Below are 20679 nucleotides of genomic sequence, written 5' to 3'. Positions count from 1 at the left end.
CGTTGTTAAAAATCCTCTGAAGCAACACAAGAAACGTCTTTGCATCAATTACTCGCAAACTATTAACCAGTATACCGACCTGGATGCCTACCCACTACCATGCATCGATGACACGGTCAATAACCTTGCCAACTACAAGGTATTTTTAACTTTTGGCTTAAAGAGCGCATACCATCAAGTACCATTAAAGGACTCTGACAAAAAGTATACAGCCTTTGAGGCCAATGGTCGGCTTTATCAGTTTTGTCGCCTTCCATTTGGGGTCACCAATGGGGTGGCTTCTTTCAGCGGGCAATGGATAGCCTAGTCAAGCAGGAGAACTTAACGGACACTTTTCCATATCTGGATAATATCACCATTGCTGGTCATGACCAGAAGGAGCATGATGCCAACCTCCAGAAATTTTTTGACGTTCTCCGTCGTTGCGACTTAACCTTAAATGAGTCCAAATCTGTGAAGTCAGTACCATCAGTCAACATCCTTGGCTATTGGGTAGGCAATGGTGTCATCAAACCGGATCCGGAGTGACTTCATCCGCTTCAGGAGCTCCCTCCCCCTATGAATCTCGGCTCTCTTCGTCAGGCACTCGGCATGTTCGCCTATTATGCGAAATGGATACCCCACTTCTCCGACAAGATCCAGCCCCTGCTTCACGCAAAGTCATTTCCATTGGAGGCAATGGCTATTTCAGCTTTCAAACTCCTCAAGCGACAACTGGAAAAAGCCACGCTTCGTTCCATCGATGAAAATCTTCCTTTCGTGGTCGAGTGCGATGCATTGGAGGTGGCGATCTCAGCTACCTTGAATCAAGGTGGTCGACCCGTGGCATTTCTGTCCAGAACTTTGCAGGGTAGCTAGCTCCATTATCCTCCTGTCGAGAAGGAGGCTACGGCTATCATTGAAGCAGTATGTAAATGGAATCATTTTCTCGCTCGTCGCCATTTCATGCTTATAACCGATCAGCGCTCCGTGGCCTTTATGCTGGATAACCAGAAATGCACTAAGATCAAGAATAACAAAATACAGCTCTGGAGGATGGAATTGGCCGCCTTTGGCGACACCATACATTATCGACCCGGCAAAGAGAATGTAGTCCTGGATACCCTCACGCGTGCATTCTGCTCTTCTATGTCAACTTCGACTCTTGCGGAACTTCATACTGACTTATGCCATCCTGGTGTTACCCGTATGTTGCATTTTGTGCGATCTAAAAATCTCCCATTTTCTACGGAAGATGTGAAAAGAACATGCTCCACCTGTAGAATTTGTGCGGAATTAAAACCGCAATTCTTCCGTCCGTCGGATGGCTCGCTCATACACGCTATGCAGCCTATGCAGCAACTCAGCATTGACTTTAAAGGGCCATTGCCTTCCTCAATGCGAAACACCTACTTGCTTACTATGGTGGACGAATATTCACGCTTTCCCTTTGCTTTCCTCGTCCCAATATGCTTACTTCCAACAGTGATCAAATGCCTCGATCAAGTCTTTTCCCTTTGTGGTACGGCCAATTTCATCCACTCTGATTGGGGTCCCTCCTTCATGTCAAGCGAACTCAAAAGTTATCTTTCCCAACAGGGAATTGCCACAAGTAAAATGACACCGTATCATCCCATCGGTAGCGGACAGGTTGAGAGATACAATGCTATCATTTGGAACGCCGTTCGTCTTGAACTGAGGTCACGCAACCTATCAGACCAGCAGTGGGAAACTATGCTCCCTGACGCGTTGCATTCCATCAGGTCTCTTCTTTCTACGTCCACCAATGTCACTCCTCACGAGCGATTCTTCAGGTTCCAGCGTCGCTCCACTCATGGGACATCCCTACCGTCATGGTTGGCAGCTCCCGGCCCCGTGCTGCTCCGAAGATTCGTCCGATCTTCCAAAAACGATCCCCATGTCGACGAGGTGGAACTAACGGACGTTAATCCCACTTACGCGCACGTGTGGTATCCTGATGGCCGGGAGTCCACCGTTTCACTCCGAGATCTGGCTCCCTGTCCAACCAGTCCCACGGACCCAACTGGTAGAGGAACCCATGGTAATGATGCCGACGCTCTGCGCTCCTTTTGAGGATGACGCCCTACCTGGGACATCAAGGGATCTGACGGCTACTCCACCGGATCAACTCGGGAAGCTGAACGCTTCCCATGGGATGGTCACCCAAAGACAGGACGCCGGTCAATCCCCGGCTACCAACCAAGATGACGCCAGCTCTGCGCCTGTGGGGACCTGCACCCGGAGTCACGATCTCCCAATCTTCCACAGGTCGATCAAGGCGACATGGGCCCCGTCGATCTACCAGTACGGACCAAGCGACCCGGGGATCAAGACACGGTCCGAGGAGACGTGCCTTCCAGCCACAAGCTAAGATCTAAAAGACTGCACCTATTCGTGGTCCACCTAATCCACTAGAAGGAAGTCGTCGGACTTCCAAAACTTTCAGGTGGGAAGGATGTCATGAATCTTATCATGACTCATGAAGTAACACTGGGCAGCCAGCTGGTGGAGCCGTCCAAGGAGTATAAATACTCGGGCGTGGGCCCAGCTTGCTCAGGATGTTTCTGTAACCAGGAACTAGTGATTATAACTAGAAATCTCATGGTTTTGAAACAGTTGATTAAAGCCTTGTTTTATACTCAAATCAAGTGCTCAGTAGTCTTTTTACATCACTCTGGATTACACTGGCATTGTACAGTTAGAGACAAACCCTGGATTACACTGGCACTGTCCAGTTTGAGACAAACCCTGGATTACACTGGCACTGTCCAGTTTGAGACAAACCCTGTATTACACTGGCACTGCACAGGTAGAGACAAACCCTGGATTACACTGGCACTGCACAGGTAGAGACAAACCCTGGATTACACTGGCACTGCACAGGTAGAGACAAACCCTGGATTACACTGGCACTGTACAGGTAGAGACAAACCCTGGATTACACTGGCACTGTCCAGTTTGAGACAAACCCTGGATTACACTGGCACTGGCACTGTCCAGTTTGAGACAAACCCTGGATTACACTAGCACTGCACAGGTAGAGACAAACCCTGGATTACACTGGCATTGTACAGTTAGAGACAAACCCTAGATTACACTGGCACTGTCCAGTTTGAGACAAACCCTGTATTACACTGGCACTGCACAGGTAGAGACAAACCCTGGATTACACTGGCACTGCACAGGTAGAGACAAACCCTGGATTACACTGGCACTATACAGGTAGAGACAAACCCTGGATTACACTGGCACTGCACAGGTAGAGACAAACCCTGGATTACACTGGCACTGTACAGGTAGAGACAAACCCTGGATTACACTGGCACTGTACAGGTACAGACAAACCCTGGATTACACTGGCACTGTACAGGTAGAGACAACCCTGGATTACACTGGCACTGTACAGGTAGAGACAACCCTGGATTGCACTGGCACTGTACAGGTAGAGACAAATTCTGGATTACACTGGAATTGTACAGTTCGAGACAAACCCTGGAGTACACTGGCACTGTACAGTTCAAGACAAACCCTGGATTACACTGGCATTTTACAGGTAGAGACAAACCCTGGATTACACTGGCACTGTACAGTTAGAGACAAACCCTGGAGTACACTGGCATTGTACAGTTAGAGACAAACCCTGGATTACACTGGCACTGCAGGTAGAGACAAACCCTGGATTACACTGGCATTGTACAGGTAGAGTCAAACCCTGGATTACACTGGCTCGGTAAAAGTAGAGACAAACCCTGGATAACACTGGCAATGTACATGTAGAAACAAACCCTGGATTACACTGGCACTGTACAGTTAGAGACAAACCCTGGATTACACTGGCATTGTACAGTTAGAGACAAACCCTGGATTACACTGGCACTGTACATATAGAAACAAACCCTGGATTACACTGGCACTGTACATATAGAAACAAACCCTGGATTACACTGGCACTGTAGAAGTAGAGAAAAAGCAAGGTTGCATTTTCTATGTAAATGAACCCATTTTCCATTCATGTGAACTATCCTGCCTCTGTGTTTATGTTAGAGACTTGGACTCATCTGTTGGTTTTCTTTCTCTTGATGACCTTCTGCAGGTTATGCTCCAGTGACTGGAATGTGCCACCCTGTTCGCAGTTGTACCCTAAACCATGAGGACGGCTTCTCTTCAGCGTTTGTAGTTGCTCACGAGACTGGACACGTGTAAGTTCTAAACGACTACATAATAAACCCGCATTTCGGGATTCATCTGTCTCCTCCAAACCTCGTAAAGTTAATCATTTCAGCAATTGAAGGATTCACTGAGGGTATCGACCTTGAGTTGAATGGGCTGCATAATTCACTGCTACTTGTTCTGTATGCTGCCTCTGTTTCTTCTGGGACAATGAACTCTGTGCCATCACCCACACTGATAACAGTGTGCAGTTCCCTTCACAGACCCTGTGTAAGTCTCTCTTTTATTGACTACCAAATCCAACAACAACAACTTGTATTTATATAGTGCTTTTAACGTAGTAAAACATCCCAAGGTGCTTCACAGGAGTATTAAAAGACATAAAATTTGACACCGAGCCACATAAGGAGAAATTAGTGCTTGGTCAAAGAGGTAGGTTTTAAGGAGCGTCTTAAAGGAGGAAAGAGAGGTAGCGAGGCAGAGAGGTTTAGGCAGGGAATTCAAGATCTTAGGGCCTAGGCAACAGAAGGCACGGCCACCAATGGTTGAGTGATTATAATCAGAGATTCTCAAGATAGCAGAATTAGAGAAGCGCAGATATCTCGGGGGGGTTGTGGGGCTGAAGGAGATTACAGAGCTAGGAAAGGGTGAGGCCATGGAGGGATTTGAAAACAAGGATGAGAATTTTGAAATCGAGGCGTTGCTTAATCAGGAAGCAATGTAAATCAGCGAGCACAGGGGTGAAGGGTGAACAGGACTTGGTGCGAGTTAGGACACGGGCAGTCGAGTTTTGGATGACCTCAAGTTTACGTAGGGTGGAATGTGGGAGGCCAGCCAGGAGTGCATTGGAATAGTCAAGTTTAGAGGTAACAAAGGCATGGATGAGGGTTTCAGCAGCGGATGAGCTGAGGCAAGGGTGGAGACGGGCGATGTTATGGAGGTGGAAATAGGCGGTCTTAGTTATGCTGCGGATATGTGGTCGGAAGCTCATTTTGGGGTCAAATATGAACAGAGTGATTCAGCTCAGACAGATGTTAGGGAGACGGATGGAGTCAGCGACGAGGGAACGGAGTTTGTGGCGGTGACCGAAAACCATGGCTTTGGTTGTAGTGTATGTGCCTTTAAGAGCCCCATGTGTACTGTAATGCCGGTAATGGCCACTTGGGCTATATAGACCTGTATATTGTGTTGTACCAGTTAGTTCCTCTCCAGACTTTGTTTAGTAAATACCTGTGAAACCAACTCCTGTCTTCAGTGCCTCTATCAACACCCGGACACAACAGTGGCGATGAATTGGAAACGGACTTACCTGCAATTCGGCAGCACCTCAAGGACATCGATTCCTCTGGCGTCCAAAGTTGAAGAAAAAATTAAGAAAAAGGAAAAAGCTGTGGTTTCACCAGCTAGCCAAGCTGGTGGCAGGTACTGCAATAATCCTTCCTGGGCGTCGGGCTGGGGCTCCAGCAGCTGGCTCTACAGCTAGGCCAAGCAGCGAAAGTGGAGGCAATGGGGAGGGAGCACTCGGGAGACGGCCGGCGCTGCAAGCAGGTCGGCGTTCAGACCTAGAGAGAGAGTCCGGCGGGAACGAGTCTCCAACTGTAAATAAATAAATAAAAAGAACGGAAACCGCGGGAAACAGTGTTGCCATTGGCAGCAGCGGCGGGGAAGCGCGGGAAGCGCCATATCTTTTCTGCAGAAAAGAAACAAAAGCGCGGGAAGCGCCATTTTCTTTCTAGGATGCCTAAGTCTGGCAATATTGATGCTTTTGGTAACGAGATAGAGGATTGGACCACATATGTGGAAAGAGTGGAGGTATATTGCACCGCAAATGGAATAGAAGATGAAAAAAAAGCTTCAGTACTGCTAAATCTAATGGGCGCAAAGACATACGGGCTGTTACGAAATTTAATCACTCCAGCCAAACCAAAGGACAAGAATTATAAAGAAATTGTTGATACCCTACAGGAGCACTTAAACCCAACACCGCTGCTGATAGCAGAACGATTCAAATTCTTCAAGAGAAATCAACACAAGAATGACAGTAACGCTGATTACCTCACCGAATTAAGAAAGCTATCAAAACACTGCCAATTCGGGGCAGGACTAGCAGATTATCTTCGAGACAAATTCGTCTGCGGTCTCCTAAGTGAAGGAACACAGAAAAGGCTGCTTTCTGAAAAAGATTTAACACTGGACAAGGCTTTCAGTATGGCTGTATCATACGAAGCAGCCGCAAGAGGAGCTGCAGAGATACAACAAAAGACACAGGACTTCGGCACCCATGAAATGACACAGGGTTTCGAGAGATGTTATCGCTGCGGCAGATCCACCCATGACCAGAGGGACTGCTGGTTCAAGGACAAAGCATGCAGGCAATGCGGAAAGATTGGACACATTGCACGGGTATGCCGATCTGGACAAAAAAATCCAGAGACAGGAAAAAAAAAATCAATAAAGAAAAGTACAGAAAGGTACAAATGATGACGGACAGTAGCTCCGAAGACCAGAAGAGCGATAGCGACTCCGAAAACAAGAGACTAAGCTGTCTCAAATTACATAATGTAATTGCCAAAGATGATTACCAGACCATTTGGGTTACCCTCACGATAGCATGGTCCCCAGTTAAAATGCAGCTAGATACAGGATCAGCTCTGACCGTCATAAGTCGATGGGATTACGAGCGGCTATTTCCGCATATACCTTTAAAAGACACATCCATTATCTTGAAAACATATACGGGGCAGAAAGTATACCCCAAAGGAAAAATAAGGGTGCCTGTTGTATACAACGGCAAGGAAATACAAAAGTTGTATTTATACATTCTACAAGATGGTGGTCCACCGTTGTTGGGACGTGAATGGATCAGGAAAGTACATTTAGACTGGCACTCCATTCAGGCACTGACGGTGACCAGTAAGAAAAAAAACGATGATGACGTCATACCTGAACGATTAAAAGACATCTTGGCCAACGCCAAAGAAGTGTTTCAAGAGAAACTAGGAACCTTGAAAGGCGTCACCGCCTCAATAAAAGTGGAAGATGCAGCAATTCCCAAGTTTTTTAAGGCAAGACCGGTGCCATACGCAATTCGTCCAGCAGTCGAGGCAGAGCTGGAGAATTTGGAAAAGGCAGGCGTATTGTCCAAAATAGATTGGAGCGAGTGGGCAACACCCATCATCCCAGTCATGAAGAAAGCATTGAATAATGATAAATCTGAAGAACAGAGAAAAATTTGCATCTGTGGAGACTTCAAGGTGACTGTAAACCCGGTCCTTCACACGGTACAGTATCCTCTTCCGAGGATAGAAGATATTTTCGCCTCACTATCCGGAGGGAAACGTTTCACCAAAATTGACTTGGCACAGGCATATCTACAGATGGAGGTTGAAGAGGCCTCTAAAAAATATCTCACGATAAATACACACAAAGGTCTGTACCAGTACAATCGACTGGTTTTCGGAGTAGCATCCGCTTCAGCTATCTGGCAAAGAGCTATGGAGCAAGTCCTCCAAGGGATTCTGGGGATTCAATGCTACCTAGACGACATCCTTGTAACAGGAGAAAACGACAACGAGCAGGTGCTCACTAGGCTGAGAGAACGGGGCCTACGAGCAAATTGCCCCAAGTGCGAATTTTTCCAAAATCAAATATCATATTGTGGCCACATAATTAATAAGGAAGGGTTGCATAAGTCACCTGAAAAAATTGAAGTGGTCATAAAAGCCCCAGCACCTGAAAATGTTTCACAATTAAGGTCGTTCCTGGGATTAATAAATTACTATCATAGATTTTTACCGAACTTATCAACTCTTCTACACCCTCTTAATGAACTGCTACAAACAGGAGTAATTTGGAAATGGAGCGAAGACTGTAAACGTGCCTTCCATAAATGCAAAGACTTAATCACGTCCAAAGAAGTTTTGGCTCATTACAACCCATCACTGCCAATCAGATTGGCGTGCGATGCATCCCCTTACCGCGTAGGAGCAGTATTATCGCATAAATTCCCTGATGGCTCGGAATGGCCGATAGCTTTTGCGTCACGCTCATTGAACTCAGCTGAGCATAACTATGCCCAAATCGACAGGGAATCACCCAGCCTGGTATGGGGAGTGAAGAAATTCAACCATTACCTACACGGACAAAAATTTACCTTGTTGACTGACCATCAACCCCTCGTCTCCATATTCAACCCTAAAAAGGGTGTTCCCATTATGACAGCGCAAAGGCTACAGAGGTGGTCCCTTTTTCTAGGGGCACACCAATATGACATAGAATACAAAGGATCAAAACAGCATGGGAATGCTGATGGGTTATCGCGCCTACCGTTGCCAACGGTAGAAGAAGCACCTACCGTAGACCCAGTGGAGATTTTCCACTCTACCATAGTCAAATGTCTACCAGTAACAAATTCTGCCATTGAAAGGGAAACGAGAAATGACCCGACTCTCTCACGAGTCTACGATTTAACAGTGAAGGGATGGCCAGCACATGGCGAACCACTGTTGCCAGCATTCTCGCAAAGAAGAGAACAGCTGTCAGTGTGCCGAGGAACCTTGATGTGTGGATCCAGAGTGGTGATTCCACCCAAACTCCAGGATAAAGTTCTAAAGGAGCTTCACGAGGGGCATCTGGGTGGAGTGAAAATGAAGAACCTAGCCAGGGCGTTTGTATGGTGGCCAGGTATCGATGGAGACATCGAAGAAATGACCAAGAGCTGCCTAGGATGCCAGAAGGTCCAAAACGCTCCACCACAAGCTCCTCTACATCCATCGGAGTGGCCCTCATCTCCCTGGCAAAGGGTACACATCGACTTTGCTGGTCCATTTATGGACTCAATGTTCTTAATCGCGGTTGATGCACACTCCTAGTGGCCGGAGGTAATAAAGATGTCCTCCAACACCACGGAAAAAACCATCACAGTATTAAGGACCATATTTGCCAGGAATGGGCTGCCGGAACAGATCTGTTCTGATAATGGACCGCAATTTGTGTCCGAAGAGTTCAGGAAGTTCTTAAAAAACAATGGGGTTAAGCACTACACGTCCGCCCCATACCATCCCGCCACCAATGGATTGGCTGAAAGGTTTGTCCAGACCTTCAAGAAGGCCATAAAGGCCATGGGTAATGAAGACATAAAACTTCAGCACAAGGTGGATAACTTCTTGTTCACATACAGGAATGCAACACATATGGTTACAAACCAAACTCCCGCCATGATGTTCTTCAATAGAAGCCTAAGATGCCGGCTGGATTTGATCAAGCCCAACATCAGAAGGGACGCGGAGAACTGGCAATTTCAAGGCATGAATGAAAGGCCAACTAGAACCTTCCAGATAGGTCAACAAGCTTTGGCCCGGGACTATCGTACCGAGAAATGGCAGCCTGGAACTATCTGCACACGACTAGGACTGCTGTATACCGTGGACATCGGAGAAAGCATAATAAGGCGCCATGCTGACCAAATCATAGAGTCATCCGAAAAGGGACAACCTACACCACAACTCTATACGCCTAACGATGAAGTAGAGATACCCATATCTACCTCCGATCCGGCGATACTGGAACACGATGAACCCGACACTGGCATTCAAGCCGAATCAGCCTTGCCAAAAGAACCTACTACACCACCAGAAACTACTACACCACCGAGGCGTTATCCGGACCGAGTCAGGAAGCCTCCAGAGAGACTGACTTATAATTAATTAACTGCAGCAATGTGTAGATTATTTTTCTTGTAACATATAATTAATAATTACTTAAAATATTATGTACTGGTTGGCTAAAAGGGGAGGAATTGTAGTGTATGTGCCTTTAAGAGCCCCATGTGTACTGTAATGCCGGTAATGGCCACTCGGGCTATATAAGCCTGTATATTGTGTTGTATCAGTTAGTTTCTCTCCAGACTTTGTTTAGTAAACACCTGTGAAACCAACTCCTGTCTTCAGTGTCTCTATCAACACCCGGACACAACATTGGTCTTCCCAATATTTAATTGGAGAAAATTTCTGCTCATCCAGAACTGGATGTCGGACAAGCAGCCTGACAATTTGGAGGCCGTAGAGGGGTTGAGAGAAGTGGTGGTGAGGTAGAGCTGGGTGTCATCAGTGTACATGTGGAAACTGATGCTGTGTTTTCGGATGATGTCGCCAAGGAGCAACATGTAGATGAGAAATAGGAGGGGCCAAGGATAGATCCTTGGGGGACACCAGAGGTAACGATGCGAGAGCAGAAAGAGAAGCCATTGCAGGTGATTCTCTGGCTATGATTAGATAGATAAGAATGGAACCAGGCGAGTGAAGTCCCACCCAGCTAGACGACGATGGAAAGGTGTTGGAGAAAGATGGAGTCAAAGGCTGCAGACAAGTCAAGAAGGACGAGGAGGGATTGTTTAACTTTGTCACAATCCATTGCACATCCAGGAGACAGAACTTTGTCACCATCTTCAGAAAACAAAAATCTTAAACTTGCATTTATAAAGCATCTTATCATGTTCTCAGCACATCGCGAAGCACTTTACATCCAATAGATTGCAGGGCTATGGAGAAACAGCAGGGGAGTGGGACTAATTGGATAGCTCTTTCAAAGAGCTGGCACAGGCATGATGGGCCAAATTGGCCTCCTTCTGTGCTGCATCATTCTATGATTACATTTGAAGTGTAGTCACTGTTGTTTTTCATAAAAACATGACAGCCAGTTTGCACACAGCAAGGTCCTACAAACAGCACATGAAAGAATGGCCAAATAATCTGTTTTTGGCGGTGTTTATCGAGGGAGAAATGTTGGCCAGGGCACCAGGAGAACTCCTGCTCTTCTTTGAACAGTGTCATTGGATCTTTTACATGCCACCTGAGGAGGCAAAAGGGGTCTCGGTTAATTAAAAGAAGTTAAGATAAATCTCTGTCAGCTTTTTCTGCAAGGATAAATTTATTACATTCAGTTTAATTGGATTTAATCAAGTAGAACTCTCGGATATTTATTCACCCTTATAACCCACACTTGGAAGTCTGCCCTGAATTAAATCACCCTCGGCCACAGAAGTGCATGTTCCATGTAGTTTTTGATCATCTGTGTCTGCCCTTGTCCTATAAAATCTGCAATCCTGTTCCAAAGGATTTTTTTAAAAAATCTGAGAACTCTTTATTTCTGGGGGGTCTATCCTACATCGACTTTTTAATGGGGAAAAAGACTGACGCTCCAGTGCGGTACTGAGGGACTGCTGCCCTGCCGGAGGTGCCGCCTTTCAGGTGAGATGTTAAACCGGGGCCCCCATCTGCCCTCTCAGTTGAACGTAAAAGATCCCATGGCACTATTCAAAGAAAAGCAGGGGAGTTCTCCTGGTGTCCTGGCCAACATTTATCCTTCAACCAACACCTGAAAACAGATGATCTGGTCATTTATTTCATTGATGATTGTCGGAGCTTGCTGTGTGCATATTGGCTGCTGCATTTCTTATATGACAACGGTGACCACACTTCAGAAGTACTTAATTGGCTGTAAAGTGCTTTGGGATGTTCTGAGGTCATGAAAGGTGCTATATAAATACAAGTTCTTTATCTCTACCCAATTTATCAACGTACAGTGACGCAATAAACACCATGCAATTCATTCTCATCTACGGTACCTTAAGTATCATGTCTACCCAGTTGCTACATTGTGACATTAATATGGCCATTTTCAAATAACAATTTGGTGATGTCTCCTTCCAGTCTAGGTTCTCTCCCAATGGTTATGCGCAGCTTTGTCCGGGGAGCACAGGGCAAAACATACAAATGTTAGCATTTTGAAGAGCAGAGAGGCAGCCACCCTGTACCCTGTACCCAGCATACACTGTGTGTGTGTCCATTATAATGCAGGCAGGGGAGAGCATGACAAGGGAGAATACAAAGAGATTAGGAGAGAGATCAAATAAAATTAGGAAGGCAAAGAGGAACTATGAAATTAAATTTTCAAGGAACATAAAACAAAATAGTAAAATATTCTTCAGGCACATAAATAAAAAAAGGAAAGTTGCAATGAGAACAGGGCTACGAAGGGATGGACAGAATAAAATCACAGGCAGCGATAGAAGAAAGAAAGACTTGCATTTATATAGTGCCTTTCATGACCACCAGACATCTCAAAGCACTTTACAGCCAATTAAGTACTTTTGAAGTGTAATCACTGTTGTAATGTGGGAAAAGCAGCAGCCGATTTGCGCACAGCAAGCTCCCAATAAACAGCAATGTGACAATGACCAGATAATCTGTTTTTTTATTGTGTTGTTTGAGGGATAAATATTGGCCAAGACAATGACAGAAATAATAAATAATTACTTTGCTTCAGTATTTACCAGGGAGACAGATCAGGTGGACATGACATCGGAAGATGAGATTAGAAATTATATAACACATTTAAAATAAAAAGAGAAATATTAAATAAACTAATCAAACTGAAAGAGGATAAAACCCCTGGGCTGGACGGATTGTATCCACGCATTTTAAAAGAATCTAGAGAAGAGATAGCAGAGGTACTATTACACATCTTTAATAATTCATTAGAAAAAGGACTGGTGGATAGCTAACGTTATACCTATAATTAAGAAGGGCGATAGAACATGTCCATGGAACTATAGACTAGTCAGCTTAACATCGGTGGTAGGAAAAATAATGGAATCCCTACTAAAGGAGAAAATAGAAAAACATCTAGCAATGTTTAGAAATATAATTAATAGTCAACATGGATTTCAAAAGGAAAAGTCTTGCTTGGTCAACCTCATTGAATTCTTTGAAGAAGTAACAAAGAGATTAGACAAGGTTAATGTAGTAGATGTAATTTATCTCGATCTCCAAAAGGCCTTCGATAAGATGCCACATAATAAGGTCTAGCTGGCTGCAAGATAAAGAGCAGAGAGTAGGGGGAAAGGGTAACTATTCAGAGTGACAGAAGGTGGAAAGTGGGGTCCCACAAGGATCAGTGCTGGGACCATTGGTGTTCAAAGTTTATGTTAATGATTTAGACTTTGGAATCAAAAACACAATTTCTGAATATGCGGATGACACCAAATTGGGGGCTGGGTGGGGGGGGGGGCGGCAGGGATAGTCAATACTGAGGAGGACTGCAACAAATTACAAGAAGACATTAATAAACTTGCAGAATGGGCATATAATTGGCAAATGAATTTCAACACAGAAAAGTCTGAGGTAAGTCTTACATTTTGGTAAGAAACATAGAAACATATAAGATAGGAGCAGGAGTCGGCCATTCAGCCCCTCGAGCCTGTTCTGCCATTTAATGAGATCATGGCTGATCATCCAAATTCTGTACCCTGTCCCTGCTTTCTCCTGATATCCCTTAATCCCTTTAGCCTTAAGAACTATATCTAACTCCTTCTTGAATATATTTAATGAATTGGCCTCAACTGTCTTCTGTGGTAGAGAATTCCACAGGTTCACCACTCTCTGGGTGAAGAAATTCCTCCTCATCTCAGTCCTAAATGGCTTACCCCTTATCCTTAGACTGTGACCCCTGGTTCTGGACTCCCCGGCCATTGGGAACATCCTTCCTGCATCTAGTCTGTCTAGTCCTGTTAAAATTTTATAAGTTTCAATGAGATCCCCTCTCATTCTTCTAAACTCTAGCAAATATAAGCCTAATCGACCCAATCTCTCCTCATACGTCATTCCTGCCATCCCAGGTATCAGTCTGGTGAATCTTTGCTGCACTCTCTCCATGGCAAGAACATCCTTCCTCAGATAAGGTGACCAAAACTGCACACAATACTCAAGGTGTGGTCTCACCAAGGCCCTGTACAACTGCAGCAAGACATCCTTGCTCCTGTACTCGAATCCTCTCACTATGAAGGCCAACATACCATTTGCCTTCTTAACCGCCTGCTGCACCTGCATGCTTACCTTCAGCGACTGGTGCACAAGAACACCCAGGTCTCGTTGCACTTCCCCTTTGCCACCAAAGTGGATAACCTCGCATTTATCCACATTATACTGCATCTGCCATGCATCTGCCCAATCACCCAACCTGTCAAAATCATACTGGAGTTTCTCTGCATCCTCTTCACAGCACACACGCCCACCCAGCTTTGTGTCATCTGCAAACTTGGAGATATTACATCTAGTTCCCTCATCTAGATCATTAATATATATAAAAATAAGGAGATCACATATTATTTGGAAAATAAGAATCTAACTGGGGTAGAGAAGCAAAGGGATCTGGGAGTACAAATACACTAATCACTGAAAGTAGCGATGCAGGTTAATAAGGCCATAAAAAAAAATAAGTACTAGTGTTTATTTCTAGAGGGTTAGAATTGAAAAGTAGAGTAGTTATGTTAAATTTGTATCGAACTTTGGTTAGACGACACTTCTGGTACAGTTCTGGTTGCCATTTTATAAAAAAGATATGGGGCACTGGAGAGTTTGCAAAAAAGATTTACAAGGATGATACCAGAAATGCGAGGGTATACCCACCAGGAAAGGATGAACAGGCTGACGTAATAAAACTCACTACACACTTGGTTTGAGCATAAAGCAAGGCTTTAATCAACTTGTTTCAGAACATGGAGGTCTAGTTGTATTCACTGGCTCCCTTGTCTTTACAAAATGTCCCTGGCAAGCTGGGGCCAACGCCCGAGTATTTATACTCCTTGGACGGCGCCACCAGCTGGCCGTCCAGTGTTATTTCATAGGTAGTTTCTCGATGATGAGATTTATGACACAGGCTAGGTCTCTTTTCTCTTGAAAAGAGAAGGCTGAGGGGTGATTTAGTAGAGGTCTTTAAAATCATGAAAGATTTTGATGGAGCAGACAGAGAGAATGTGTTTCCACTTGTGGGGAAGAGTGAAACTAGAGGCCATCAATATAAGATAGTCACCAAGAAATCAAATAGGGAATTCAGAAGAAACTTTTTGATCCAGAGAATGGTGAGAATGTGGAACTCGCTACCACAGGGAGTGGTTGAGGCAAATAGTATGGATGCATTTAAGGGGAAGCTAGATAAGCATATGAGGGAGAAGGGAATAGAGGGTTATGCTGATAGTTAGATGAGGAAGGATGGGAGGCTGCTCGAATGGAGCATATATGCTGGCATGGACTGGTTGGGCTGAATGGCCTGTTTCTGTGCCATATATTCTATGCAATTATATGTAGTTTCTGGTGACAGATTTGGCTAGGGGCCTGATTGTCTGATTTGCACTCCTGTTGGCTGAGACTGCATGTCGGGAGCAGAGTCCCAGAAAATTGACCCCACATTCTTCCAAATCCAACCATTCCTCTGATGCCTGCAAACTCCTTCCTCATTTGCTCCCAAGTCTTATACATTTGCGTTGGTTTGATCTGTGCCCTCCATCCAAGCATTTTGGACCTCTAGAAGAGTGTCCTTCAGTACTAAATACCTGCACCGTTCTTTGCTGCACCGCCTGCAGCAGGATCTCCAAGGAGTTATCAACAAACAGGGACATTCCCCCTAATTTCTGCTAGATTTCACTTGTTCTTAGCTCCTAGAAGGATTTTTGGTGACCAAATGTGCTCCCTTTAATTACAAGCAGCACCCTTTTCAAGAGCTTCTGCCTTGCTGGATTTCCCACCCCAGCCATTCAATGCATGCCCTGCGATCCTTGACCCTGCACACACAGCCTATTAAAATGACTATGATGGCCGAACTCGCAAAATCCGGCTAAGTCAGTGCCCTTCACTTCAGCTGCCACCCATGTCATTCTCCCAGTGATCCGGGCTGCCACTATTCTGGGATTGGCCCCATCACCTCAAGGTATTTATCCAACAATTTACAGGTGTTGACCAGCTCAAGTAAGAGAACTGGGAGTCTATTCCGCACATCCACCGCTCTGTAGAGAAAGAAATTCTTTGAATTTGAAGTCTTTCTTCTTGGATGAAATGGTCTAATTCCCAGGTTCACATTTGAGTCCTTTCTTGAGTATGTGAGTGACATTCGCTATCCTACAATGTCCTTTATTTCTTGATCTGCTTCGGGATGCCACTTTTTCCTCTGTGCAATGCTATAGGTTCTCTTGCTTGGTGTTTATGCTGGACCTTTTTTGTTTAGCTATTGCTCCATTTTGACTCCCCTACGAAAGTTTGTAGTCTTGTCATGAGGGCAGCCAGTGCTAGGTATGGCCAAGCAGGTGGTCCCGCTGACGGCTAACCATGGATTTTTTGGTTTCACTGCAGTCTTGTTTTTTATGTTCTTTATTTCTTAAAATTGTTGTGTCATAAATCTTTGTGCTGTAATTGAGTGATTTGTTTCTTGTGTTATTTTTGCAATAGGTTTGTTTAATTTGTAAAGGAGTCAGCCTTTGGTCAGTGGTTGTACTCTTGCCTCTAGGTCAGAAGGCCGTAGGTTCAAGCCCCAGAGACCCGAGCACCTATTCTAGGCTGACACCTCACTGCAGTACTGAGGGAGTGCTGCACTGGCAGAGAGGCTGTCTTTCAGATGAGACGTTAAACTGAGGTCCCGTCCACCCTTTCAGGTGGATGGAAAAGAAGAGCAGGGGATTTCTCCTGATCCAACGCTGAAAAAAATTGAGGTTACATTTCTGAATCAGTAGCAACAAAATTACCATTTTAAGTTAAACATTTTCCCATGTGGTGTGAAGTCAGTGATTTATATGTTCTTGCCCTGAATTGAACATTCTGCTTTAGCAAACTTTCAGTGACTCACTGAGTGTTTGGAGACATTGCAATATTTAGCACAATTCCTACAATACAAGTCATTTTACCAGAATTTTGCAGAAAACTTGAATATTATTGTCTGGAAGCGACTGTCCGTAACGGTAAGACGGAATGTGCATTTATATAGCGCTTTATCACATCCACAGAATTTTCCAAAGCACTTCACAGCCAACAATTTACATTTGTATTGTAGTCACTGTTGTTCTGTGGGTAGCAGCTTGCACACAGCAAGATCCCACATGCCACAAAGGAGTGTATTTTTGGTGCTATTGGTTGATGGTGGAATGTTTGCCATGAAAACCCTGCTCTCCGAAGAGTGCCATGGAATCTCTACATCTCCCTGAACTAGCAGACTGAATCGAGATTTAACGTGTCACCTTCGACCATGCAGCACTCCTACTGAAGTGTCAGCCGAGACAATGCCCCCGAGTCCTGGATGGAGGCTCGAACCTCAGCTGTCTGACTCAGAGGCAAGAGTGTTACCAACTGAGCCAGGAAATCAACAGTGCTCAGTGCTCAAACGGGAATGTGGGTATTCCGATCCATCTTAACCTATTGCAGATAAAGCAATGTGATCAGATTTCCTTTTAAATAATATAACCTGTTCCCTTTTCTAATGACGTTTTAACGAAACTCTTGTAGCCTAGGAATGGAACACGATGGTCAAGGAAACCGGTGCGGAGATGAAACCAGCATGGGGAGCGTTATGGCGCCCTTGGTCCAGGCTGCATTTCATCGATTTCATTGGTCTCGGTGCAGCGGGCAAGAGCTCAAGCGATATCTTCAGTGAGTACATCAACAGGCCGAAGAATCATTGACCTTATATTGCTTGAATTTATTAAAAATTAATTCTTCTAGGAAGATACTACAGCAAGACGGGAGGGATCGTATGGTGTTTGGGGGTCGTTGGCTGCTATGGCCATTCTTGAAGAAGTATTGTTAAAATAATTTTGGATAAGTCCTTCTACAATGTCCCAAACAAATGCAAACAAGGCAAGTGGAACTCCTGTCTTGAGAAGGTGTTGCTGTAAGCTGAGAGGCAGCAGCATTATCATCCATGTCCAACTCGGCACTGCCTCTGTTTGGCCACTGATTTGCAGGAAAGCAGACCTAATTAAGAATGAGATCAGTGAAGCCCTGCCTTAAGGTTCTGTGGGGGAAAACTTTGTGTGCGCCAACACACTTGCCGGTGTCACTCGAGTTAACGGCTGCCGAAAATGGCCGCAGCGCTAACGTTGAAAAATTGGCTCTTGAGATTGGCGATGTGGAGCGCTGCGCTAACTTACCATACAACGCCCTCCTGGATAATGGAGGCCTCCGACCCGAAGTTCCCATCAACAGTCGCCGTTGCTGCTTCTTACAGCCTGTGGGAGCGAGGTTGTGGAGTTCGCAAGGTATTGTGGGCAATTAAAGGGGCTGTGAATTAAAGGGGCAAAACATTCAGAAATAATAAAAATTACAATGCAGTGTAAAAATGCAACTTTCAACCCTTGCTGCCTTTCAAAATAAACATAAGCATTAAAAATAATTCCCAAATGGCAGTCTTCAGCTCTTAAAACTGAATTGTCTTCCACACCTAAGAAAATGGGAAAAGTGCTTCAGCACTAACACAAATAGCTCAGCAAGCCAGGGAAGGGGCACCCAAGGTCTCGTACGCAGCACTCCAGCTTTGTGCAGGGGACCTCTACCCACAAAGGCCAGGAGGCCCTCCAGAAAGAACGATGTGGACTACATTACTGAGGCCGTCACTGCCAGCAGTATCACAACAACAACAGCTTGTATTTATATAGCGCCTTTAAGCATAGTAAAACGTCCCAAGGCGCTTCACAGGAGTACTATAAGACAAAATATTTGACACCGAGCCACATAAGGAGAAATTCGGGCAGGAGGTAGGTTTTAAGGAGCGTCTTAAAGGGGGAAAGAGAGGTAGAGAGGTTTAAGCAGGTAATTCTAGAGCTTAGGGCCTAGGCAGCAGAAGGCACGGCCACCAATGGTTGAACGATTATACCCACATCACCTGGCTCCAGTGGTCAAGGTCAGTGATGCATCTTTAAAAGCCGTCACCTACCATCTGCATCACTAGCCTCCCACACTGCTCAATGCACGACTTCCGCCCCCACCAATCACTCACCTACCAACAATCTTACCAATCACAAGGCACACCTCCCATTCCTAGCCCCACCTCACCCCCCTTGGAGGAGATGGTGCTGGCCATTCTTGGAAGGGGCATGGCTGAGCCCTTGGCCAGTGGCAGGACTGAAAGACTACAAGAGGCTGGTATCCTCATATGTTATCCTCCTTCTCGCATGCACCTCTTGCTTTCCCGCCCTCCCCTCACCACAATACCACCCTTGTGCCTTCCTCATTTCACTCACCCAAGAAGTGCAGCCTGCCCAGCCAGTGGGTGACCAAGAAGAGGGAGAGGAGAGTAAAGAAGAAGAAGAAGAAGATTGATTTGACACTCCCTCCCAACCACCAGCTCCTCAAGGTCAACCAGCAAGGCCATTTGCAGTGTCCCCCACTAGAAGTCAGCAGCCTTCCACCGGCCATGCTGCAGCCACTGGGGTAGCACTGCGTGACATCAGTAGGATAGGCAAAGGCACACACAAAACAGTCACTAAGGGAATGCATAAGAGTGATGAGTTGACTTCTTGATGTCATGTTGGATGGATAGATGTATAAAGTTGGATTGGAAAGTTTTCTTTGTGGTGGCTTTAATTTCAGTATCGTGGCCAAGAGGATGCTGTGATGGTCAGTAACAGAGGGAAGGTATGGTGCGGGACTAATGTTGAAATGGGAATTGGGGTTGTGGCCATTGGGACCGCAGTCAGATGATGCCATCCCATATATCCCGGCCACAAAGGGGCTGTCTGGGATGCATCCTTCCATCTGCTTCCTCCTCTTCTGCTTCTTCCTCTTCTGTGTCTTCCTCTTCCCTCTGCGAGCGGATGCTGTAACTCTGAAATGCTTGATTAAAATTCTGGAAATACTCAGCAGCTCAGGCAGCATCTCGACCAGAGACGTGAACTCTGTTTCACTCACCACGGATGTTGCCTGACCTGTTGAGTACTTGCAGCATTTTCTATCTTCTCAACGGCCTTCCTTTACCATCTGAGGCCTTACAAGCATCCAGCAGCACTCCCTACACACTTAAAAAACGTCTAACATCTATTGCAGCAAGCCACTACTTCAATATAATCAATAAAAACCAGTCCAAAAGCTCAAATCCAAACTTACCTGAATGATGTGTGTGTCCCTTTAAGAGGTGCTGACATCACCACGGTCAGCCTGCTTGCACGTTTACCTGGTGTGCTTAGGACCCAGCGCTGAAACATTGGTTAGGCCATAGTTAGAGTACTGTGTGTGCTTTTGGTTGCCATTATAGAAAGGACATAGAGAGCATACAGTGTAGATTCACGAGGATGATGTCAGGGATGATAAATTATAGTAATAGAGTCATAGAGTTATACAGCACAGAAAGAGGCCCTTCGGCCCATCGTGTCTGCGCCGTCCATCAATCCCTGTCCAGTCTAATCCCATTTTCCAGCATTTGGCCCATAGCCTTGTATGCAATGGCATTTCAAGTGCTCATCCAAATGCTTCTTGAATGTTATGAGGGTTCCTGCCTCTACCACCCTTTCAGGCAGTGAGTTCCAGATTCCAACCACCATCTGGGTGAAAAAGTTCCTCCTCAAATCCCCTCTAAACCTCCTGCCCCTTACCTTGAATCTATGCCCCCTTGTTATTGACCCCCTTACTAAGGGGAAAAGTTCCTCTTTATCTACCCTATCTATGCCCCTCATCATTTTGTACACCTCAATCAGGT

General features: G+C 45.4%; 1 protein-coding gene across 1 annotated transcript in view; it reads left to right on the top strand.

Moving 5' to 3' along the window:
* LOC147124146 (A disintegrin and metalloproteinase with thrombospondin motifs 3-like) overlaps positions 1 to 20679 on the top strand; it is a 235769-nt gene that overhangs the window by 59513 nt on the left and 155577 nt on the right. Inside the window, exons 5-6 of the mRNA XM_086002840.1 lie at positions 4094 to 4199; positions 17496 to 17639. Coding sequence (XP_085858966.1) covers positions 4094 to 4199; positions 17496 to 17639 — 250 coding nt within the window. The remainder of the gene's footprint in view (positions 1 to 4093; positions 4200 to 17495; positions 17640 to 20679) is intronic.

Source organism: Somniosus microcephalus, chromosome 1 (genome assembly GCF_052327205.1).
Source record: "Somniosus microcephalus isolate GS21.2 chromosome 1, FLI_Smic_1.0, whole genome shotgun sequence".
NCBI classification, from domain to species: domain Eukaryota; kingdom Metazoa; phylum Chordata; class Chondrichthyes; order Squaliformes; family Somniosidae; genus Somniosus; species Somniosus microcephalus.
The sequence above is the reverse complement of the archived record's forward strand: the minus strand, read 5'-3'. Positions and strand labels throughout refer to the sequence as shown.